General features: G+C 44.0%; 2 protein-coding genes across 3 annotated transcripts in view; both read right to left on the bottom strand.

The window, feature by feature from the left end:
* The window catches only part of MAP2K5 (mitogen-activated protein kinase kinase 5), a 166,661-nt gene that overhangs the window by 49,773 nt on the left and 90,384 nt on the right, over positions 1-26,504 (bottom strand). For both annotated transcript variants that reach the window (XM_073568919.1, XM_073568920.1), the window contains 5 exons: positions 20,792-20,860; positions 20,625-20,706; positions 8,689-8,750; positions 7,126-7,174; positions 3,362-3,435 (listed from right to left, as the gene is read on the bottom strand). In XM_073568919.1, coding sequence (XP_073425020.1) covers positions 3,362-3,435; positions 7,126-7,174; positions 8,689-8,750; positions 20,625-20,706; positions 20,792-20,860 — 336 coding nt within the window. The remainder of the gene's footprint in view (positions 1-3,361; positions 3,436-7,125; positions 7,175-8,688; positions 8,751-20,624; positions 20,707-20,791; positions 20,861-26,504) is intronic.
* LOC141084288 (uncharacterized) lies at positions 12,021-14,065 on the bottom strand. Its single transcript, XM_073568906.1, has 2 exons — positions 13,800-14,065; positions 12,021-13,689 (listed from the first exon to the last, which is right to left on the bottom strand). Exon 2 carries the CDS (start codon positions 13,452-13,454, stop codon positions 12,195-12,197), a length of 1,260 nt encoding a protein of 419 aa, XP_073425007.1. The 5' UTR covers positions 13,455-13,689; positions 13,800-14,065; the 3' UTR covers positions 12,021-12,194.

Genomic DNA, 26,504 nt, shown 5'->3' with positions numbered 1-26,504 from the left:
GAAAACATAAAAATGATCAATGTAAACCAAAATGAATATCCCCATGGAGGTCTGGATTTGGAATGATAATCATAATCCAAGTGGAAAATCAAATTACAGGCTGTGGAAATGCCTCAAGACAAGGAAGTGATGCTCAGTAGTGTGTGTGGCCTCCATGTACTTGTATGACCTCAGCACAACACCTGGGCATGCTCCGGATAAGGCGCCGGATTTTCTCCTGAGGGATCTCCTCCCAGACGAGGATTAAAGCATCAGTCAACTCCCGGACAGTCTGTGGTGCAACATAGCGTTGGTGGATTGAACAAGACATTATGTCCCAGATGTGCGCCTTTGGATTCAGGTCAGGGGAACCGGCATGCCTGTCCATAGCATCAATGCCTTCATCATGCAGGAACTGCTGACACATTTCAGCCACATGAGGCCTAGCATTGTCATGCATCAGAAGGAACCCAGGGCCCATTGAACCTGCATATGTTCTTACAACTGATCTGAGGATCTCATCTTCGTACCTAGCGGCAGTCAGGGTACCTCTGGCTAGCACATGGAGGGTTGTGCAGCCCTCTAAAAAAAAAAAAAAAAAAAAAATGCCTTCCACACAATTACTGACCCACTGCCAAACCGGTCATGCTGGAGGATGTTGCAGGCAGCAGAACGTTCTCCACGGCTTCTCCAGACTCTGTCACATGTGCTCTGATAGAACCTGCTCTCATTTGTGAAGAGCAAAGGGGGACAATGTCGAATCTGCCAATCTTGGTGTTCTCTGGCAAATGCCAATCGCCCTGCATGGGGTTGGGCTGTAAGCACAATACCCACTTATGGATGTCGGGCCCTCATACTACCCTTATGGAGTCTGTTTCTGACAGTATGAGCAGACACATGGATGTTGGAGGCCTGCTGGAGGTTATTTTGCAGGGCTCCGACACTGCTCCTCCTTGCACAAAGGAGGAGGTAGCGGTCCTGCTGCTGGGTTGTTGCCATGTTAAAACTGCATGTTAAACGGATGTTTTTGTGGCAGTGATGAAGAGATTCTTACTTTATGTCATGGTTTTCTTTAATTCTGCCTGACCTTTTTTTTTCTTCTAGAAATAGCACTATTCTTGTCTATGGGCTCTGGCTGGTATTGCAGCTTACCGATACTTTAGATAACCGGGCTAAGCTGCACTAACAGCCACACGTCATAGACAAGAATGGCGCTGCGACAGGAACAAAAACTAATACTTTTTTCCAATTTGAAGAACTGCTAATTATAAAATGGCATCAGGTGACAGAGATAAAGGAAAGAGTAATGGTAAGTGTTCATTCACTATCTAAATCACTGCTAATTCTATCACAGTACAACAAAAAGTCACATACAGTTAGGTCCATACATGTTTGGACAGAGACAACATTTTTCTAATTTTGGTTCTAGATATTACCACAATGACTTTTAAATAAAACAATTCAGATGCAGTTGAAGTTCAGACTTTCAGCTTTCATTTAAGGGTATCCACATTAAAATTGGATGAAGGGTTTAGGAGTTTCAGCTCCTTAACATGTGCCACCCTGTTTTTAAAAGGGACCAAAAACTAATTGGACAGATTAATTGTAATTAAAATGTTCATTTCTAGTACTTGGTTGAAAACCCTTTGTTGGCAATGACTGCCTGAAGTCTTGAACTCATGGACATCACCAGACGCTGTGTTTCCTCCTTTTTGATGCTCTGCCAGGCCTTCACTGCGGTGGTTTTCAGTTGCTGTTTGAGGGCCTTTCTGTCTGAAGTTTGGTCTTTAACAAGTGAAATGCATGCTCAATTGGGTTGAGATCAGGTGACTGACTTGGCCATTCAAGATTATTCCACTTCTTTGCTTTAATAAACTCCTGGGTTGCTTTGGCTTTACGTTTGTGTCATTGTCCATCTGTAGTATGAAACGACGACCAATCAGTTTGGCTGCATTTGGCTGGATGTGAGCACACAGTATGGCTCTGAATACCTCAGAATTCATTCGGCTGCTTCTGTCTTATGTCACATCATCAATAAACACTAGTGACCCAGTGCCACTGGCAGCCATGCATGTCCAAGCCACCATGCATGCCCAAGCCACCATGCTTATGAGTGGCTTGCCCCTTGCAGTGAACCCTCTGTATTTACTTTCATGCAGTCTTCTCTTTATGGGAGATTTGGATATTGATACGCCTACCTCCTGGAGAGTGTTGTTCACTTGGTTCGCTGTTGTGAAGGGGTTTCTCTTCACCATGGAGATTATTCTGCCATTATCCACCACTGTTGTCTCCAGTGGGCGCCCAGGTCTTTTTGCATTGATGAGTTCACCAGTGCTTTCTTTCTTTCTCAGGATGTACCAAACTGTACCCACATTGTTGATTTTTCTAAATATCATGTCAACTGACTGTTAGGGGACATTGGGTTTAATTATCAGCAGTTTACAAAAACCACCCATGTGGGAATGCCCACCATTTTTTTTTTTTTTTTAGGTAAAAAGGACACCCCCGGATTGGTGGTAGGTACTCTTTCAATTTGCCTATTTCTTCCCCTTTGAACACATACGAGAACTGACTGTTCACTTGCTGACTAACTGATCCCCACCCTTAACAGGTGTCATTGTAACAAGATGGTCGGCATCATTCACTTCACCTGTTGGTGGATGCAATGTTATGGCTGATTAGTGTATATTTTGTCAGAATTCCCCTGTAATGCTGCCATTCCTAATGTCAGACACTTATGGCAGCACTTCACAAAGAAGAGTCAAAATGCTCCAAAGCGTCGGACGGACCTAGATACACAATGTGCAGGAGATAGACACAGACAGCTAGAGACACACAATACCGCAGCGTGCGAGGATGGCGGTGCAGCAGGTGGGGCCACACAGAATAGCTGCTGGCCCCCTGAGTCCTGTGGTCTCTAGCCGAGTACGGGGGAGTGAAGGGGCCTATTCAAAGTGACATGACAGGACGGTCAGGGGTCAACCTGATGGGTACTCTCTGGGGAGGGCTAGAGATGGAAATTAATTACAATTCGGGAGGAGGGTCTTGCCCAGACCTCGCAGTCTTTGTTTTGCTCAACATTCATTTTTATTAATTATTATTATTTTTGATAACAGTCTCCCCTGGAAGCCTCCCCCCAGCTCATTCTTTTGTGCGGACAGAACCGATCTTCTCCTAACTCCCCAGAACGCATATTAATCAGGCCGCAATCCCATTAGTAATTACCACATCATCTGTTACTCACTTTAACCCCTCACCTGCTGGAGAGACCCATAATGTCCAGTGGTATAAAGACTCAGTGTACAGTAATGTGTGAGAGGAGAGATGGTGTCTCACTGTGGACGTCTTAAGGCACCGGCCTACAGGTGACTACGTGACTTACCTGTATGCTAACTCCAAAGTCACACAATTTCACCTGGCCACGGGTGTTCACCAGCATATTGGAAGGCTTCACGTCTAAAACACAGAAAGCATTTATTTGTGATGATCTAATCAAAATCCTGTATAAAGGCATTATATTACAGACTGTAAATGGATGTAGACAAGATAAAATACTAGTATATAATTCTGTAAGACGTAACATTGTGCCATATGAGGTCCAGGATCAGTGGTATAAGCTAAAGGTGAAGTTACCTGAAATAACATTTATCTGAATCTTCATGAGGACATGTGATACCAATAATTGGTGTCCACTTTATATAGCCCACAGAATACTGCTATAGAGTTTCCACATAATACCGCACACCAGTTTTCAAATAATACCACCAAATACTGCAAAATAATAACAGGTATTTTTAGTTTGCTCGAGGTTCCCATTTTTGGTAGTCACTTTAAAAAATACACATAGCCCAGTATTCCACCCCATAAAACTGGTTTTGGCCACGTGTGGCACAATCTTGAATATCCCCAAGTATGACGTTCTCTAGAGACTGCATAACGACTAGTCGTGCTCTAGGTCTAATAAATCTACTTGGCTCTTTTTGATCAGCTGGGGTACTATTGGTCTGTGCTGCCCCAATCACACACTGATGGCACGTCCTAGTGATATGGGATACTTTAACGTCCAAACTAACGTGTGGTCAAGTTCAGTTTTAGGGGGTGAAAAAAAATTGTGGAAACTCCAGGAGCAAACTAAAAAAAAAAGTCAATATTAATTTGCTGCATAGGGCGATGTACTTTTGAAAACTGATTTGCAGAATTACGTGAAAACTATATGACCGTATTATACAGGGGATATCTGAGACTTTAATATTTCAGGCCAGTCCTTATAAGGGATATGCCATTATTCTGCACAAAATATGTGGAGCGGACCCTGCATGCCACACCATGGACAATCAGCTAATCATTGGGGTACTGGCAACCGACCCACACCAATCTGATATACATCTCAAAGTACTAGAAAACCCTTTACGGGAATTGATTTTGGATTCTGCATATGAATGGGGCATTATATGGTAGTTTTGTCTTGGATGTACAATTGTGCATAAATATGTGATCCTACCCAAAGATTTCTTTTTAGATTTATTTCACAAGATGACCTCTCTCCATACGTGTGTGTTTGATCATTGCAGTTTTTATGTGCAACAATCAATTACCCCAGCAATAAAAATATTTTATCGCTCATCACAGACTGTTTTGCTGATTTATAAGGGGCAATTAGGATTATGAATGCGCATAATTGTTCTGATCTTAACGATAATTGCTTCATGTAAGCGGCCTTTACCTGAAACCTGAGGAATGATTACTCAAATATGACAGCACATTATTCTATGGCTACATGTAGTAATATGGCAGCATGGTATGACAGTCCGCTACACAGTATGACACATTACTATAATTAAGACTAAAGGAAGAACAGTGCCAGCAAGGCAAAACTTTGGGCCTGTGCACACGTTGCGTTTTTGTCATGTTTTATCTGCACAGTTTTGTCACAAACTCTAAAGGGTTTCCTGATGCCAGTAAAGTGATGAGAATCCTGACGTCTCATTCACATGTTGCTTATTTTTTTATTTGCAGATTTGGTGCAGATTTAAATCTTCAGCACATCAATTCCTCCAGTGTTTTTGCTGCAGAATTCACCCATATATATTAAGCAGCATTTTCCTGCCAACACAACAGCTTTTGCCAACCAGTATTCGCAGTTAAAAAGAGTTCATACGAACGTTTGTCTGTAAAGACCTTTCAACAGAGCAGTGCTTTCTGTCAGCAATGTCATGACATAGTGCTGCACGAAACAAAGGAGGGAGAATATTACATAATAAAACGATTCCACAATTCTGATTGGCGCAACTTAACACCTTAGATTCTACTGTCAAAAGTGACAGTGGCATTATAATGTTGGGAATTAAGAGGAGGTGTCTCTTCTAGCGCCTATACCGATATCATTATACCATAACTATTAAAAAAATAAAAAATACATGGACCTCACATCTACATATTTATTTACTGCAGCCAAGCAAAAGTTTCAAAAATGAACATGAAGGTTCAAGCAATCAATCGCAGGTTCAAAATCCCAGGGGGGACTATTAAAGATGTAAAAACAGTAAGTAATATTTTTTAAAATAAAAAAAAATATAAAAGTTCAAATAAACCCACTTTCCCGTGTGTAGGTGTATATGTGTGTGTACGTACGTATGAATGCGTGTGTACGTATGGCTCTATCTATATATCCAAACCAGGGCTGTGGAGTCGGGAGTTGGTAGAAAATGGACTGTCTACAGACTCAGAGTCTTAAAATATATAATACATTGGGTACAGTAGCACAATATAGGATGTGCTGTAAACATTTTCAAAAGAATTTGAGAAAGTTATGAAATGTCCTATAAATGTCCGTTCTGTTCCTGATCTAAAGATCTGGGCTTTAGTGGAGATGAATCTGTGCTGCACTTTATGTACATGCTCAGTAGTGACCAGGGCTGTGGGGTCGTAGATGAGAGGAATCTGTGCTGCAAATTATATACATGCTCAGTAGTGACCAGTGCTGTGGGGTCGGAGATGAGATGAATCTGTGCTGCCCTTTATGTACATGCTCAGTAGTGACCAGTGCTGTGGAGTCATAGATGAGATGAATCTGTGCTGCCCTTTATATACATGCTCAGTAGTGACCGGTGCTGTGGGGTCAGAGATGAGATGAATCTGTGCTGCCCTTTATGTACATGCTCAGTAGTGACCAGTGCTGTGGAGTCATAGATGAGATGAATCTGTGCTGCACTTTATGTACATGCTCAGTAGTGACCAGTGCTGTGGAGTCATAGATGAGATGAATCTGTGCTGCACTTTATGTACATGCTCAGTAGTGACCAGTGCTGTGGAGTCATAGATGAGATGAATCTGTGCTGCACTTTATGCACATGCTCAGTAGTGACCAGTGCAGTGGAGTCATAGATGAGATGAATCTGTGCTGCACTTTATGTACGTGCTCAGTAGTGACCAGTGCAGTGGAGTCATAGATGAGATGAATCTGTGCTGCACTTTATGTACATGCTCAGTAGTGACCAGTGCTGTGGAGTCGTAGATGAGATGAATCTGTGCTGCACTTTATGCACATGCTCAGTAGTGACCAGTGCTGTGGGGTCAGAGATGAGATGAATCTGTGCTGCCCTTTATGTACATGCTCAGTAGTGACCAGTGCTGTGGAGTCGTAGTTGAGATGAATCTGTGCTGCCCTTTATGTACATGCTCAGTAGTGACCGGGGCTGTGGAGTCGGAGATAAAGATGAATCTGTGCTGCACTTTATGTACATACTCAGTAGTGACCTGGGGAGTTGGAGTGAGGGAAATTGAGGTTTGGCTTACCAACTCCACAGCCCTAGTCCAAACTAATAAAATAAAAATATTTATCCTACATGGTAAATCTTGAAATAGAAAAGTATAGAAAAATGGCAAAATTGATAGTTTTTTTTTAGTCACTTCACCTTCTCAAAAAATGGTGAGGAGGAAAATTACTATTGAAGATTGGCTCCTGGGCCCACATAACCTTGAGGCTGGCCTAGTAATGCCTTATTGGACAACTTGCTTGACAACCACACTTCCTCCTACAAACCTTCCTGTTACGGGTGGAGCCGATCTCCTCCTTTGCCGCCATCATTTAGTCACAGCCATAAATAATACATCACATAAAATAAAATGAAAGGAGAGGAGGATTACCTCTGTGCAAAATTTTTAGGCTCCAGAGATATGTGAGGCCTTTCAGCACCTGGTAAAACAAGAAGAAATAATATTAAATTATGAAGTATCCACCCTGTGTAAATATTTTAAGCACTTCTTCACACATCATGGTTCACGGTCCGAGTACAGACCGTGATGTACAGACTGACCGAAACTCAACATCCCAGGAGGGTAAGGACTTAAAACGTGGGTGTGTTAAGCTGGCCTGAAGTGTTTCCAGGATTATTATACTGATCCCTAATACTATCTGACACCCCACCGATCAGCTGTTCTCAGCTCCGGCCTAAACCGTGAACAGAGCCAAACAGCACGGCTCTGTTTTCTGTGTAGTGGCCGCTCCTGGGTACAACAGTTCAGATCCTACTTCTCTCAATAGGAGCGGAGCGGCATTTAGTTCTCAGACATCTGTGTTCTACTGAATGGTAATCAGTGGAGCTACTGGTAACTATTTTTCAATTGACTCCTATATTTGGGTGAATTCATATTTATCATTTGAAAGATGCTCATCTAAAAATGGTGGTAAAATATGGAATTGTTTATTACACATTGTCTGCGAAACTGGAAGATGTAAATACCACCTAGTCCTTAAATACCGTATATTAATGGTGGTGCACAGTCATGACATCTGATCAGCTTTCTAATAGCAGCAGCTAAGAGCAGAGATTCTATTTTGTGGGGCACCAACCCTCTCAGTATGATCTTACTTAGGGTATGTGCAAATGTTGCGGATTTTGCTGCGGATCCGCAGCGTTTTTGGCCCTGCGGATCCGCAGCAGTTTCTGCTGCGGTGTACAGTACCACTATAGTCAATGGAAAATGAAAAACGCTGTGCACACGCTGCTGATTTTTCCCGCGCGGATTTGCTGCGGTTTTAAATCCGCAGCATGTCAATTCTTTGTGCGGAATCCGCAGCGGTTTTACACCCACTCCATTGTCCAGGTGTCAAACCGCAGGCTAATCCACAGGTAAAACGCAGGTCTTTTGACCTGCGGATTTACTTGCGGATTTTTCCAAATCCGCAGCACAATCCGCAACGGGTGCATTTTTTGTCATCCCAGAAAATCGAAATCAATCATGTAAATCACATTCTGATGAGAGTTTGATCTGTACCAGTATAGTGTGATCAGATTCTCTCGGATGAGAAGATGAATGAAAAAAAATGTCTTGATCTTCTCCATTCCTTGAGTGCGCAGAAATCAATGTTTCTCAGGCATTCATTGACTTCCATGGCCAAGTGTGACCAGAACATTGGATCAACTCAAGCATGTAACTTTATTATTTTCCCTCGGACAGTCACTGTCCAAGAAAAATAAATTGGACATGTGTATGGCCCCACAGACTAACACTGGTCAGAGTGTGATCCAATGATTTATCCTATCGAAGATACCCTCCTCTGCACCTGCCCTCATTGTGTTCCATGTAAGACTCTTCGGAATCAACCAAAAGTAGTTTTTAAAAAAAAAACAAAACAAACTGAAAATAAAGTAGTAAATAACAGTCTTGAGAAATGGACATTTAGCTTTATATAAAAGGTAAACTCACTGCAACAGAAATCCTTCCCAGGACTTGTTCAGGAACCTTTCGGTACACATCTAGGGATCCTCCTGTGTGACAGAGGACGGAAAATCGATCACATTGTGCACATGTACCATTGTCTGTGCAATGCTCCATACATCAAGGTCATCACATAATACAGAACTACACTGGCCCCAAGGTGGCCCATTTCTGGTTATGTGGTTTTTCTGTGAAGAAGGAGCTGCTCCTATAGTGAACATTTAGAATTATTTACTTACCAAAAAAAGGTCATGGTTCCTCAAGATCAGAGATACCTTTTGTGCCCCACCAATAATGCAAGCTTGATGGTTGAGGCCGTACAGTTATGGACTCCAGTTTTAGAGACACCCCTGACTATATATTTCAGATATACGAGGGTCTCAACAAGTAGAGTGTCGTGACAATTCTGAACTATGTGGCCCATCTAAGGCTAGTTTCACACTTGCTTTTTTTTGCAGCGCGTTTTTCCCGCAAAAAAACGCATTAAAAAAACGCATACAAATGCATACAAACGCTGCGTTTTTTTCCAGCATTTTAATGCGCATGCAGGAAAAAAACGCAGCGTTTTTGCGCGTTTGTATGCGTTTTTTGTGCGTTTGCGTTTTTTTACAGATTTTGGAAAAACCCCACAAAAAAGAAAAAACAACCATTCAACAACACACAAGACCAATGGGACTTCATTGTGGGTGTGGTATGTTAATATATATACACCCTGTCTACAGTATTCTTCACATTTGCTTGATTCTTCTCGTGACCATGGATCTGCGCTGGAAGAGTTTTCACTTCAACTTGGATTTGGACATCGCGATGGCTCAGGCGTATGCAGTTGCTTGCCATGAACAAAGGAAGAGAGAGAGGCAGCGAAGACGGCGGCGTATGTGGATACATCCGATTGTTGAACTCCGGGAGAGCCGTGTGGCATACCATACCCTCTACAGCGAGCTCCAGTCAAACCCGGAGAAATTTACAGATTATATCCGGATGTCCCACGAAAGTTTCATGGATTTGCTTGCTCGTGTCCAACAATCCATCCGGAGACAGGACACACAGCTCCGTCGTGCGATTCCTCCTGAGGAACGGCTACTGGTGACATTACGGTATGTTTTAAAAACAAAGGGGTGTGGTCTGATGTTTTTTTTTGTAAATTTAGTATTCAAAACCTTGGGTAATTAGTTTTCGTGAATGTACTAATATTTTTTTTATAGTTTTTAAAAATAATATACATAAATATTAATTTTACTTCTTTGTCTGTTCACAGATTCCTGGCGACTGGAGAAACCCTATCCTCACTACACTTCCAGTACCGTATTGGAATCTCTACCTTGTCTGGAATTGTTGCTGACACCTGCCGGGCTCTCTGGAATGTTCTTTGCCCAGAATTTATGCCCCTGCCCACCGCTGAAAAGTGGATGGAAATTGCTGACAAATTCTGGACAGTATGCAATTTTCCCAACTGTTTGGGAGCTGTTGATGGGAAACACATACGGATCATCAAACCCCAAAGAACGGGATCTGAGTACTATAATTACAAAAAGTACTTTTCAATAGTACTCATTGCAATTGCGGATGCCGGATGTATGTTTGTAGCAGTGGACATTGGAGCATTTGGCCGTGGTAATGACTCGCAGGCTTTTAAAAACTCAGACATGGGCCGGAGGTTGTATGGCAACCAATTTAATTTCCCTATGCCACGGCCTCTTCCTCACACCGAAGCTCCGCCACTGCCCTTTGTAATGGTTGGCGATGAGGCTTTTCAAATGTGCGGAAACTTACTGAAACCCTACTCCAGCCGGGACTTGGACCACACCAAAAAAATTTTTAATTACAGGCTGACCAGGGCCAGAAGAACTGTCGAGTGTGCTTTTGGGATTCTTGTTTCCAGATGGCGAATTCTGGGCACGGCCATTAATCTTAAACTTGAAACAGTCGATGAGGTGGTGAAGGCCTGTGTGGTTCTACATAACTTTGTGATGGCTAAAGAGCACCCGACCTTTGCACTGGACGATGATGCTCCTAACCCATTGCCTGAATTCACTCAGCACACTCTCAGGTCATCCGTTGAAGTTGGCCAAATGAGGGACAAATTTGCGGCCTACTTTATTTCTGATGTAGGACGGGTGCACTGGCAAGATGAAATGGTGTAATGTTGTTGTTTATGGTAATAAAAATCCTTATTTGATACCATTACTGAGTGCACTATATTTTTTAAACTCCGATTAATTAAAAAACTTCCCATGTATAACTGAATTTTGTTATGTTCACACACCTGGGCAGGTAAATACACATACGAGTTAAAATGCAGCATTGCTAGTCTGCGTGAAATATATTGGAATGAGCAAAGCTGCAGGCCATGAATCAGGAAACAATTTTTTTTCAAGATAAAATTGTGCAAATAGTTTAAAACAAAGTATGTGATTTTCTCAAAACACAACACTCAAAACCCAACCCCAATGAAAGTCCATGGGGAATACAAGTCAGCATTGAGTGGATGAATGTAATCTGCTCCATTAAAAGTTATTACACTAGGCCTTGGAATGACTATACTAGGCCGTGGTATTTCAAATATGAGTATACTAGGCCTTGGGGCTAGTAGTATATGTGAAATACCACGGCCTAGTATAGTCATACCAAGGCCTACTGTAATAACTCGATTTTTAACAACTAGCATCTTGTTTCAACAAAAACAAACTGGTGAAACTAGAAAGAAACTTATTTTTTAGACAAGTTTCAACAGTTTGTTTTTCATGAAACCAGATTCTATTTGGTAAAACTAGAGTTATTACACTAGGCCTTGGAATGACTATACTAGGCCGTGGTATTTCAAATATGAGTATACTAGGCCTTGGGGCTAGTAGTATATGTGAAATACCACGGCCTAGTATAGTCATACCAAGGCCTACTGTAATAACTCGATTTTTAACAACTAGCATCTTGTTTCAACAAAAACAAACTGGTGAAACTAGAAAGAAACTTATTTTTTAGACAAGTTTCAACAGTTTGTTTTTCATGAAACCAGATTCTATTTGGTAAAACTAGAGTTATTACACTAGGCCTTGGAATGACTATACTAGGCCGTGGTATTTCAAATATGAGTATACTAGGCCTTGGGGCTAGTAGTATATGTGAAATACCACGGCCTAGTATAGTCATACCAAGGCCTACTGTAATAACTCGATTTTTAACAACTAGCATCTTGTTTCACCAAAAACAAACTGGTGAAACTAGAAAGAAACTTATTTTTTAGACAAGTTTCAACAGTTTGTTTTTCATGAAAACAGATTCTATTTGGTAAAACTAGAGTTATTACACTAGGCCTTTGAATGACTATACTAGTCCATGTTATTTCACATATGACTATACTAGCCCTTGGGTTGGTTTTTAACATGTATTTACCCATCAGTGTGTGTGAGCGGCGCAAACAACATTAATGAAACTTATTAATGGTGAACCACAAATGTAAATTTATTTTTTATCACAAAAAAAAAATTTAAAAATTATTTTTTACGGCGTTTGGGGGCAGATGGTTTCAATTTGGGGGTGTGCAGGGAATATGCAACACTTGCAGTTGAAGACGGTGTTTGAGGGGAAGGGGCAACAAAACTTGTGGGGGAAGGTAGTCCAGTTAAGGGAATTAAACTTGGAACACTTGTAGGAGAGGAAATCTGTTCAGTTACATTAGTTGTAATGGCATGTCGCCGTAGGCTTGTGTGCCTGGACCGACTTTGGCCCAATGCCCGCCTTGATTGATTTCGCCTTGAAGTAGGGGCAAATATGGAATGTAGGTCCCCCGTCTGCTGGTATGGCTGCTGCTGCTGAGGTGGCGGCTGCTGCTGCAGAGGTTGCGGCTGCTGCTGAGGTGGCGGCTGCTGCTGAGGTGGCGGCTGCTGCTGAGGTGGCAGCTGCTGCTGAGGTGGTTGCTGCTGCTGCTGAGGTGGCGGCTGCTGCTGCTGAGGTGGTTGCTGCTGCTGCTGAGGTGGCGGCTGCTGCTGAGGTGGCTGCTGCTGCTGAGGTGGCGGCTGCTGCTGAGGTGGCTGCTGCTGCTGAGGTGGCTGCTGCTGCTGAGGTGGCGTCTGCTGAGTTGGCTGCTGCTGCTGAGGTGGCTGATGCTGCTCTTCTTGTTCAGTGCTCGTCCTTGCAGGAGGACTGGTGGCGGCAGTGATGGCCCAGGTTTGCAGAGTGGTGGTGGCAGGGCTACTACATGTTGTTGTAGCGGCAGGGCTGTTCCATGTTTGCCTAGTGGTGGCTGAGCTCCACGCATGCATGGGATTGGCGGTGGTGCTCCAGACAGGAGCAGCGCTTGCCATGGTGGTGTCGGTGAAGTGACCAGCTGCACTCAGACTTGTGGTGGTGTAACGGTGGGTGTCCAGCCTTTGAAGAGAGGTGTCCGTGCAGTGGTATGCAGCACAAGTCGGTAGTGAGGTGAAGCGAGTCAATGGTGGCACAGGTGGAAAGGACACCACTGACTGCTGACCGTACCGATTATGCTGCATAGCCTGCAAGAAAGCATTGTTGCAGGCCTGCAGCACATTCAGCTGTTGATCAGGACTAAGGTGTTCCGCCATGCCCTTTTCAATCTTACTAAAAAAATGGTGTGCTGGTCTGTTGAGGTCGGCCTCCAGACGGTCAAGGCGCTGTTCTACAGAATTGAAGCGGTGTTCAAAGTGGTTAAAACCACGTTCCATCAGTGCAAAACCGCTTTCAACTCTGTCGGACAGTGACTTGAGGCTGGAATTAAATGTCTCGCTCAAATGCATAAACTCGGGCAAGACATTCCTTTCCAAGGCCCTCTGCCGCTGGCGGGTAGTGCCCGCATAACCAGTGGCAGAGACCTGGGACAGGGGAACACCTGATGGCCCAGCTTCCTGGTCACCAGCTGTGTGTGTGTGGGACCTGCAAGGTGCTTCCTGGCTGTCGGATGGCTGGGACGGGTCAGAGGACGTCCGACGAAGGACCGCTCCAGGGCCAGGTTGCAGGGTGCTGCTCCAGGTGCTGTGGAAGAAAGGAAAATCATTACTACCATGCCTTTACAAGAAGCATCAGCTGTGGATTAGAAAAACACAGATTAATAAAAATAAAAACCCAAAATGTATAATACTTACGATCTTGTGGCAAGGACCGGTCGTAGGAACTGCAACGCGTGATAGTGACGGTATCTAGTTCTGGTCCTTGACGCAGATCCACTGCGAACCTGGCCCTCAGCACGAACATCACTGTTGAAGCGGTCCTTGATCGAACGCCAACGTGTTCGGACTTTGTCCACTGTTGATAAAAAAAAACAGTGCCGTCAAGTACAACAGTCACTGCTTCACAATTTAGCAATACAATACTCAAAGCAGTCACTGTAGACCACGATGACACTGTTGGGTTTCCTGCTAGAATACGCCTAGCACGAAACCCAACAGTGCCGTCAAGGACAACAGTCACTGCGGCACAATGTAGCAATACAATACTCAAAGCAGTCACTGTAGACCCCGATGACACTGTTGGGTTTCCTGCTAGAATACGCCTAGCACGAAACCCAACAGTGCCGTCAAGGACAACAGTCACTGCGGCACAATGTAGCAATACAATACTCAAAGCAGTCACTGTAGACCCCGATGACACTGTTGGGTTTCCTGCTAGAATACGCCTAGCACGAAACCCAACAGTGCCGTCAAGGACAACAGTCACTGCGGCACAATGTAGCAATACAATACTCAAAGCAGTCACTGTAGACCACGATGACACTGTTGGGTTTCCTGCTAGAATACGCCTAGCACGAAACCCAACAGTGCCGTCAAGGACAACAGTCACTGCGGCACAATGTAGCAATACAATACTCAAAGCAGTCACTGTAGACCCCGATGACACTGTTGGGTTTCCTGCTAGAATACGCCTAGCACGAAACCCAACAGTGCCGTCAAGGACAACAGTCACTGCGGCACAATGTAGCAATACAATACTCAAAGCAGTCACTGTAGACCACGATGACACTGTTGGGTTTCCTGCTAGAATACGCCTAGCACGAAACCCAACAGTGCCGTCAAGGACAACAGTCACTGCGGCACAATACAGAGCAGGGAAATACTCACTAAACGCCTTTTTGGCGGATGCTGTGGCGCTGTCCCAGCCATCCATCAACGCTGCGGCCACCTCATTCCATAGCCGCCGTGTCACCACATTGTCCTTGTACAGCCGGTCACGGCTGTCCCACAACGGCGAACGCTCCTGGACCAGGCTGATGAGCTGCTCATTATCCAGGTAGACGTCTTCATCCCGTTGTGGAACCTAGACAAAACACATTCATTAGAATAATCAAATTTAAATTGACTAAAAAGTTACAAAAAAAGAAAAAAAAAAAAGAGTAAAAATAGAAGATAAAAAAAAAAAAAAAACATTACAAATCATTTGATACTTACATTACGTATCACCACCGGGACTTGGCTTCGCTGCTCCTGCTGTTCGCCCTCACTATTCCCGTCCGCAGATGATGATGACGATGTCTGAAAGTTGAAAAAAACGTAAGAGATTTGGAGAAGCAGCAGATATACTTACCAGATGCACGAAAATAATCACCTCACGGTCTGCTTGCGCCAATTCCTGCCGCGATGGGGAATACTCCGATTCTGAAGACATACTGCATGTAAAAATAATAAAAATCATTAGTACATACATAATTTAAAAGGACAGGCATATAATGTAATATACTCACATTCTTCGCTGATATAATGTGTTCTTGGTTGAATGTCTGCTCTTCAATCTGTCTAGTGTAGTAGTGGCAGAGTTTTGGCAGGCACCTCCTTTATATAGCCTTTTTTTTTTGGACTTTAGAAGATTCTAACTAGGATAAAAAGTGGACACCACCCAAAAAACGCTGCGCTAAAAAAGCGCATACCTGCGCATGCCAGTGCGCACGTATGCGCATCCATAGGCTATAATGGCCATTTTTAGCGCAAAACGTGCGCATACGTGCGCATGCGATTTTTTCAAGGGCCAAAAAATGCAACATGCAGCGTCTGGAAAATACCATCGCACAACCCAAAAAAACGCAGCGCATGAAAATCGCATACATGCGCTTACAAGTGCGCAGGTATGCGCACCCATGTTAAATATAGGGGAAAAATCGCATGCGCACGTATGCGTTTTTTTCCAGCGCTAAAAAACGCAAATGTGAAACCAGCCTAAGCATGACACGACCTTAGACAAAGAATCTGTCTATGGCCACATGGCCCAAGAGAGGTCTAAGGCCATAGAATTGGACATGCGTCATTGACATGTCTACTGACCAGTACCCCCATTAAAAATATTAGACCATCAGCCGAACCTGTTGATATCTGCAGGTTCAGCCAACATTCGTCTAAGGAGTGTGGTGGTATTTTAAAGGGAAGGTGCCGTGTTTTTTCATAATTTAATGTAAAAAAGAAAATAGTATAAAAAGATATTGTTCCCTAAGCTTGACTCAGTGGTGTGTATGTTGTTTTTTTTTTTTACTGTATTAATGCAGCCACTGGGGGCTGCAACCTTACCTTGCTGGCTGCTGAATGACACTTTCCATGCTCATTTACGGCAGTCCCTGGGCATAAGACACAAGAGTCGGCTGCCGACCCTATCTCTTTCATTGCAGCTGCATCAGGAGTGAACTGGGCATGCCTCTGTGGGCAGCTCAATTCACAGCTGTAGGTGTGGCCAGGCGCCATCTTATTAGAGCCCAGTGATTTCCTTTAAGCTCCATTTACACTCTATTGCAAGCCCTGTTATCACTGATGCTGTACTGTTCCAGCATAACAGGGCTTGGATGTTCACTCTGCACATACCAGCTGCAGGAGAGGATACAGGACGAGCTCCTGGAGACCGAGCTGCTATTTCCAAAACACCTGACCAGCTGCTGCCCCTGCTCTTGCAAAAACATAGGAGAAGCTGCTCCCTGCTGTCTCAAAACACTTGGCAATCTGCTGGACATCTAATCCTCTCCTGTGTGATACTGACTGCTGAGCCGTGTATCTAATCCTCTCCTGTGTGATACTGTGTGCTGAGCCGTGTATCTAATCCTATCCTGTGTGATACTGACTGCTGAGACGTGTATCTAATCGTATCCAGTGTGATAATGACTGCTTAGCCGTGTATCTAATCCTATCCTGTGTGATACTGACTGCTGAGCCGTGTATCCAATCCTATCCCGTGTGATACTTATTCTGAGCCATGTATCCAATCCTATCCCGTGTGATACTGACTGCTGAGCTGTGTATCTAATCCTATCCTGTGTGATACTGACTGCTGAGCCGTGTATCTAATCCTATCCCGTGTGATACTGACTGCTGAGCCGTGTATCTAATCCTCTCCTGTGTGCTACTGACTGCTGAGCCGTGTATCTAATCCTATCCTGTGTGATACTGACTGCTGAGCCGTGTAGCTAATCCTATCCTGTGTGATACTGACTGCTGAGTTGTGTATCTAATCCTATCCTGTGTGATACTGCTCTCCTGAAATGCTCTGTGCTGCTGTCACCCTGCTCCTCCACCATATATATCCCTCTGGGCCTCCCATAGACCAGTACACTGCTGTCCTGAAATGCTCTGTGTTGCTGTCTCCCTGCTCCTTCACCATATATCTCCCTCTGTGCCCCCCATAGACCAGTACACTGCTCTCCTGAAATACTCTGTGCTGCTGTCACCCTACTCCTCCACCATATATCTCCCTCTGTGCCCCCATAGACCAGTACACTGCTCTCCTGAAATACTCTGTGCTGCTGTAGTGGTAGGGGCCCAGATTGGGGGGTGGACCACTGCTTACCCTGTCCGGATGACACAGACATCAGGCGATGCAAGGACGAGGCGGAGCAGATTCCAATAGTAACAGTTCCGGATTTATTCGTCGTCCTCCTGACGACCACAACCACGCACCGCAGCCTCCTTACAGTTCTCTGTCTCCAGGCACCTGCACCTTTGCTCCAGTCGAAGTAACGTCCCTCGCGGATCTTGCACTGGGGCAGTCCTAGACCAATCTACCGCCAGCGCTTCACCCGCCCGAGGTCATCGTCCAATCGGTACCCCCGGGGCCTCGTCTGTACTGCGGTCCGTCGGGTCAGGGCCACCCCCTTGACAGTCTCTTTGCTGTCCGTCCCCTGGTCGAGCTCTTCTCTCTTCACCGTCTTCTACCCAGCTCCTCCTGGGACTAGCCTGCCTGGGAACCCTATCCTGTTCTATTTATCCCCTCTCTCACTGGGAATTCCCCTACTGGGTCCCTATCTCCCCGCCCCCATAACTAAGCGTTTCTCAAGCCATAAGCGGATGTTGAGTCCTAAGCTACTCCCCCCTGCCATCTTGTGGTCATTTCTCAGTACTGCACTCTCCTATCTACCTTTCCTGTCATGAACTCATTTTCTGCTCCACCAGTTGAGAGTTCCCCTTCCATTCTCCCTCTGGTGGTGACAGGAGGTAGTGCGGTTGGTTTAAGTGGTAGTGATCTGCCACCTGATGAGGAAGATAACGATTGGATCTCTGGAGTATCAGACTGGATATAAGACAGCCAACGCCCTATCTGGGTGCTGGGGATTCAGTCTGCTTCTCAGGTCCTGGACTTCAGCTCTCTTCCAGTCTTCTAAAGTTAAGTTTGTTTTTTGCTAATGTTCACACTTGCGCTTGTTGGTCAATTCAGTTTTTTGTGTAATCAGCCTGCCCCTGCTGGGGCTATGCTGAATTTCCACTCCTATTAATCAGTATTTGCCAATCTGCTTTTTGTCCCTTATTAGATTGGCCTCTTTTTTGCTCTCTCAGAATATTTCAGAGTGCTGATATAGGTTTAGAAGTCTAGTAACTTCAGGGTTAATTTTGCTATCGAAGTGTTGGACAATATTTTTGAAGGTTTTTTTTGGCAGATTGCAGACAGTGTCTTTCCTTTCCTGTCCTTTTTAGTTAGCCGGGCCCCATCGTTTGCTCAGCCTATTTTCCTGCCTTTGTTTGTATTTTCATCTTGTTTCACCGTCAATACATGTGGGGGGCTGTCTTTCCTTTGGGGTCTGCTCTGGGGCAGTTAGTTTTCCTCTTTTCCTGCTTTAGGCTTATGTAGTTCTCCGGTTGTGATGAGGCATCTAGGATCATCGTAGGAACACTCCACGACTGCTGCTAGTTGTGCGGTTAAGATCAGGGATCTGCAATCTGCATAGTTACCAACTTCTCTGGTTTTCTGAGACTTAGCTTGTTGTCTTTTTTTCCTCCTCAGTTACCCATTCATAACACTTTCCTAGCTGTCATCCTTCTATCCTGTCAATCTCCGTCTCTTGTGCACAAACAGTCCCCTCCTTCTACCAGTCATGTCTGGCCGTCAAGTCACCTTCCCCACACTGTCACCCTGCTCCTCCCCCATATTTCGCCCTCTGTGCCCCCCATAGACCAGTACACTGCTCTCCTGAAATACTCTGTGCTGTTGTCACCCTGCTCCTCCACCATATATCTCCCTCTGTGCCCCCCATAAATCAGCACACTGCTCTCCTGAAATACTCTGTGCTGCTGTCACCCTGCTCCTCCACCATATATCTCCCTCTGTGTCCCCCATAGATAAGCACACTGCTCTCCTGAAATACTCTGTGCTGCTGTCACCCTGCTCTCCTGAAATACTCTGTGCTGCTGTCACCCTGCTCCCAGAATCCTTGCTGCCTGCCATCCTCGGTGACCGAAGACCCCATTCCTCTCCTCAGATCCTGTCCTGGCGATGTGTGAAAGCGAGGCGACAGGGGCGTGATATATGGTGGAAGGAGCAGGATGACAGCAGCACAGAGTATTTCAGGAGAGCAGTGTGCTGGTCTATGGGGGGCACCCTGTTCGGTGCCAGGGATTGTACATAGAGCGCTGTGTTTTATACACATGGATGGACTGTCTGCTCCACAGAAATCCAGGAAACATTTCTGCTGATTGATGACCTGTTCTGATCCAGACTTTGCATGCAAAGACAGTGGGTAACTTTGCAGGCCCCATCAAAATGGCTGCTCACTGTGTTCCTAGATGTCATCCTCTCTTTTCCCTTAGCAAATACCCAGAAGGGGAGGAGAGGAGTGACATCACACCCATGTCAGCAGATTCCGCCCATAATTACTGCAGGGCAGTAATGTGAGCTAGTTGTACACTAGGTTTTTGTGCCAAATTTCAGTAGCTGCTCCCTCTAGTGTTAAGTGGAAATGCCAAACTTTTTAAAATTATTTTTCATTTTTTACAAAATTAAAAACAAATGATAATATTTAAGAAAATGTAAATATTAATTCTTCACATTTTTTCAATTGCTGAAAACAAGTTTTTGGATGGCACCTTCAGGGAACCTGACAGTGGATACATGCTGCCCGATCCACAGGCAGCATTTATCAGATACGGACTGTATGGTCTCATCAGGTATGTTTGACTCTGAAACGTTCAGCATTAGAGAGAAAAATATAGTTTAAAAATCCCCGGGGATTGAGCCACATGGGAGACTAGTAGGACTGACGGGTCCCCGGCAGCTTCTCCCCTTGAGCGATAGGTCTCTCTCTCTATATATGCATTCATGGAGAGGCCTGGGAGAAGCTGCCAGGTACCCGCCGCCCCAACTAGTCTCCCATGTGGCTCAGTCCCCAGATGATACAGCCAGTGTCTGATACATTTAGCCGTTGGTTTGGGCAGCATGTATCAGCTGTCAGGTTCCCTTTAAGGAAAATTTCTCCTAGCAACTAGTTATCACAACTATTATAGTCTTTACGGTTCATACTTTAAGGTGCTTAAAACAAAAAGGAGGGTTTTTTTCTACCACTTATTGTTCTATTAATTCGATTCACACAGTGGCATGCCACCGTAGTACAAATAGATGTGAAGAATAGCCGTCATTCCACTTTTATTAGTAGCCCTCCTTCATATACTGCACACAGAACAGCAAAAGTTCTAGGATGCTCACATATAGTCATATTAATACTGATCTGAACTCACCATCCATAAATTCCGTACAGATAGAAATTCGATTCTCTGCAAAAAAGGCGCCATAAAACCCGATTATGTATGAAGAGTCGCACTGTAAAGGAGAGAAAAATGACAGTGTCAGCCCGCTCTGCCTCGTTTGTGACAATTCCCAAAACATAGACGCCAAGCTCACGCACCTTGTACAGAATCTCCAGCTCTGACATAATCTGTCTCTGCAGTTCCACAGTAATGTCTAATGGGATGACCTACGGAGAAAAGACACAAAACACTTGTCACTGATTGATACTGTGTTCGGCCTGCCACAGATAGCAGAGGCACGCTCCAGACCCCAGACAAGCCATGACTGGCGCTCCCACACTGGCACAAGTGTACTAATCTCCGCTGGCTGACGAAACAAGGCTGTAAAATATATTAAGTCAGACAATGTGATGAGAAACATTACAGAGCTGTACAACCACGTCCCAGCCTGCTGACACTTAACGCACAAGTTTTAGACTCAGAGGTGACAGCTTTCTTGGCCGTTCGGTCAACAAAATCTGTGCTTCTTACATCGCCACACCGGTCATCAGGTTGTATGTGGTATTGCAATTTAGCTCTATTCACTTTAAATGGAATCTGTCACCAGGTTTTGCCACCTAATCTAAAAGCAGCATAATAAAACCCACGATATAAACAAAATGAGCAAATATCCTGCAGTGAGTAAAAAGCAATAATGCATGAAAATAACATGGAGTACTTCGTTAACATTGTTTTAATCAAAAGGTCACCTTGTCGCGGTGGGATGGCTTTTATATTTCTTTGATCAAAACAATGTTACCTAAGTACTTTTATTATTTTCATGCATCCCAGGACTCTGCTCTGCCCTCAACAGGACAGAGCAGTGCACCTGTGCCGGAGCCACGACAAGAAGGAAAGAAGAGGACGGCATCGTATGAAGATGGGCGGCGCCGGACCGGACCCCCGGGTGAGTATAATCTAACTCTTTTTTTCTTACCTTTCAGGTTACATCGGACTGATATATAGGAGAAGCTGCAGAAACTCACCCCAATCAAAGACACACTCTGACGACGCTCGACCGCGCTCCGACCACCCCAAACAGCACTTGTACGTGAAAAACTGATGTGTAAATGAGGCCTCGGGTGTTTGAACATAAACCATATGGTTTCTCATCCTAATAGTCAAGAAAATGATAGAAGAGGGCAACAAAAGGACTCATTCCAATGTTGCTGTTTTTTTCAATTTAAAAAGGGACAGACCCTATAAATATGCCCTTACTAATTTATTCTGATGGTTTTGCATCCACTTTATCTAAAGTCTTTAGCTCATTGTATCAGACAACACTACTAAACAGAAGTTAATGGATTATGTAGCAATCATGGTGCCACCCATCAAATATAGCGTCCTACTCAAAAAAAAAAAAAAAAAATCATCGCCGACCTGACGGGAAGTAATCTAGCCACTAAGTGCGAACCTTCCATTGCTTACTGTGTGCTAACGTTCCCTCTGGCACTGACAGAGAATATACACAATGTGTCTTGACGAGCATCTTATACAATGCACTCGTATATCTGTGCAGTCGTCAGAACAGACATATAAATTAAGATTTATATGTAGAAGGGGGAGGAATGTAGACGCGCGATATGCGGAGGCATAAATTAAATTTCAGAACGCTGGCATCTAAAGGAATAGAATAAGACGCAACCTGTTTCAATCACAAGCTTGCTGTAGGGTTATTTATAAACGCTCCGACTAATCCAGCTTGTAACTGGAATATAGAACTGCCAAGAGAAATTTAAAACACACTTCCCCAAATCAATAGTCATTTGCCAACTCCACTCACTTACATTTTTCAGAGCAGAAAAACTTGAAAAAAAATATAATAATTTGCTGCTACATCATAGCAATTTTACTCAATTAAAGGGTGAGAGGCATTTAACCTGTGTCAGGTGCAGCCGAGGGAGGAACATGCCCCAGGGACGGGTCAGAATGCAGCGTATGTAATGGAGGGGGGCCTCAGTCCCGGCGGAAATTATCTGATTCTGTTATTTTTGGGGTCTTGAATAGTATTATGTTACTTATATAACACCAACAAACTCCACAGATTTTACATATATTATCACTGTCCCCATTGGGGCTCACAAATCTAAATTTCCTAGCAGTATGATTTTTTTTTTGTAGTGTGTATGTGGGGTTGTGGGGGGACACTGGAACCCCCAGAGGAAACCCACTAAAAAGCAGGGAGAGCAAACAAATTCCTTGTAGATGTTTTCCTCACTGGGATTTGATACAGGGACCCCAGAGCTGCAAGGCTATAATGCTAACCACTGAGCCACCGTGGAGCACAATCAGTTCAAGTGTTCGCCACATTGTCATGGATCATAACCATAGCTGGGCCACATACAAATATAAACATGGAAAATGGCAATTGTAATGAGACACACACATCTACAATGAAGTGAATACAGCGAGGACTCCCACCGATCACTAACGTAATGACCATATACTGGGCGTCAGACCCTCCACATCACAATACTTATATTCAATGTAGGGGAAAACTATATATTTATATACACACACACACGCATATATATATATATATATATATATATATATATATATATATATATATATATATATATTTTATGCTTTTCAGCGATTTGTACGTAATGGTGGATGGTCATCAATACGGCCATCAATACCGCACCCACAGGGGTTGTCCTACAACATTTACTTAGATATTTAGTGGTGTAAGGGGTAATTAATGCATCTCATTATAATACCAGATTTTACGTTTCACAGTCCCAGTACGGAATACGATGTCCCGACTGGCCGGAAGTCTTGGGAACCAAACCCAACAGCCTTTAAGCCATGTATGAGGCTGCCAAGTTCAGATCATGAGACCTGCGGCCGCTCTGAACATTGCAGTCTGTATTCGGAACATGAATGTCCTCTTCCTTGAACACGGAAGACATTGGGTCTCCATAGTCCAGATCTGTACTAGAAGTCATCATGGGCATCTCCTTATAGAGCATCATATTACGGATGCATTCCCCATGGTGTGGTATATGGCACAATGACACCAGAAGCATACGGCACATTCATACAGGTGCCCTATTTGGAACATGTATGTAGCCAAAAAACAGCTACATGTATGATGAATACGTTTTCCGCTCAGTCGCTGTAGTTGTAACTTTACACCACTTCTTCCTACACCTGATGAAGTCACGACGGTGATGATACGCGTCGGGTTATGGGAGCGGCACCTTGTCCCTCCATACCAGCATATTCCTAATGGTTATCCATGTTCAGTGAGCATGTCCTTTTTCAGCCTGCAGTTTGGGGTGGTATAGTATGAGATTTTCCTAACCCTTCCTTACCCTACCAGGCACCAGCTAGTGCACTGGCCTTTGTATTGGTGGACTGTTATTTGGTGCCAACTCCAACCATTTTGTGGCAGTCTTTAATCCTCTTTACGGGTCCTTTACCTTATCTTTCAGTTATAAAGCTATTTGTATATACATTGTAAGCTTATCTATTAGACATGCTGTACATTGTGCTGACCTTTAATTAGGAATCTACTTGATATATAGACATGATATAAGGTTGGCTGCATTTGTGTGTTGTATACCTACCTTTTGGATATGCTGTATATAATATGACCCCCTAATCAGGAACCTCTAGATATATAAGTATTACACAGGGCTGTTTGCTGCTCCCATATATACAGGTTACGTGTGGTAACTACTGCATTTTTAAGTGTTTTTATATTTTGTGGTGTTTTTGTATGTCCTATGAAATAAAAATTATAATTTTTCTAAAGGTGAACCCTGCTCATATGTATGTCTTCTTTCCTCTTTTGGTTACTTGGATTTACATCACAGGCAGTACACAATGATCATCCATGCCGGTGCGTTAAAGTAGTATTCTCACCTTGAGATTTTCGGCATAGCCATAGGATATGCTATAAATATGTGATACAAATATGGCCTAAAATTCAGTGCCCCAACCAGACCAGTGAGGTGTCACCAACCAGGAATACAAGGAATGGAGGTGGCTACACATGTGCAGGTCTCGCTCTATTCGGTGAGTTATGGAAATAGCTGGACAGAGGACCCCTGTTATCCACATAAGTGTGGGTCCCAGAGGTAAGGCCCAAATCTATCAGACGTATCCCCTGGATATACCATAAAAGTCCAAGGTGGGAATACTCCTTTAAGGTAATTACTCCACAGTCCGTGGTAGTTGGTTGTTCCGTCCACCACTCGGAGAGGTCGGGCTACGAGCTGTCACTTATTATGTGGACTCTTAGGTCCGGGTGATTAATTTTCTGCTGCTCTGTTTAAATTAGCTGGAAAGTCTTAAAATATACAATTCTAAATAAAGCAATCTATCAACGTCTGTCAGAGGAGACCTTGTACACAAACCGCGCCAGAGAAAAACAGAGCAAACAGCCCAGGTCAAATTAGGCTGATGTTCAGTTTTAATTCACTTAATCACCGGCGACATAATTGTCTTCTCCAGTAAGTAAACCACTGCAGGGCATAAGATAGGATTACATGTCCACGTGAAAAGGGTTATCTGCCTCCCTGTTCTTTATCTGCCGGAGGGGTGAGGAACACTGAGATCTTACATCTACGAAGTTGATCTAGCAAATTTGTAAGCAATTATTACAAGCGAGGGGGTCTTTGTAAAGGGTGTAACACCGCCAAACATTTTATAACGGACCTATTATACTAAGCAGTCAAATGCCCTGATCAGAATGATGTAATCAAAGCAGATTCCAGATTATTCGGATGTCCCATTTTCTGGGGAAACATCATGGAATGATCGGACAGACTTCAAATACTCAGCATTTTTCTATTTGCTCCACATTGTGATTAAGTTTGGTAAATTTATGTGACAAACAAGTGTCGTAACAGAAGCTTAATGGGGCTGTCATTTGTGGCACACTGCTAATATCCAATCGGGGGGGGGTATCAATGGTCCAGCCACGGGAGAGATCAATGGAGCCAAAAGTAGACCGAAGAACTCTTGAGAGGGGCAAAAGCATACGCAACAGGGTAGTACCGCATAAAAAGAACACTACTGAGAGGGTGGTTGTGCTCACCTGGGGGTGTTGTGTGTAGGCACACCACCGGTTTAGGCATCAATATCCACTGCTGCGTCCCCGGGGATAGAGACCCAGATAAAAGTAGACTAAGGCCGGGGTCACACTTGCGAGTGTGATGCGAGAAAACCGTGCAAGTCTCTCACATCAATACCCAGCACTGCACTTCGACCGGAGTTTGAGGCTGCATGTATTTCTATGCTGCCGGGTATTGATGTGAGAGACTCGTGCGAGTTTCTCGCGTCACACTTGCAAGTGTAACCTCGGCTTAAAGGCGCATTGATACTGTAAAATTATAGTTTCATGATAATCATACAGTCTAAACAGACAACTTAGAGTTTTCCCACTCACCCACCAACTACTCAATCAACTAGCAAAATGCTAGTTCGTTGGGTGAAATATTGTTTTTGCCCAAAAATTTGCCAAAGGACCAATCTTGGAGCAGATTGTCCATTATTTAAAGGAGCTGGGCTGTGAAGAATAATGTCAAGCTGTGAGCACTGAACACTCTGTTACTGATCATTCAGTCGGTTTGTGTAAACAGGCTATAAAAGGACCGACAGTCAGTAAGCAAGTAGCCGAACGGCAGTTTCATGGTGCTGTGCCGGCTGCTATAAACCTAATTCAGACGTTCATTTCTCACGATTAGAACGTGTCCCTATTATACTCTATGGGGCTGATCACATGTCCGCATTTCTTTACGCACTGCGTTTCTGAAAAAAAAAAAAAGGTCAGTTTTTGATCTGAATCGTATAAATAGAACCTGGCACTCAACTTAATGC

Source organism: Dendrobates tinctorius, unplaced genomic scaffold (assembly GCF_039654945.1).
Source record: "Dendrobates tinctorius isolate UK_male_01 unplaced genomic scaffold, ASM3965494v1 ptg000022l, whole genome shotgun sequence".
Taxonomy (NCBI): Eukaryota; Metazoa; Chordata; class Amphibia; order Anura; family Dendrobatidae; genus Dendrobates; species Dendrobates tinctorius.
This window is presented reverse-complemented; position numbering and strand designations above follow the sequence as displayed.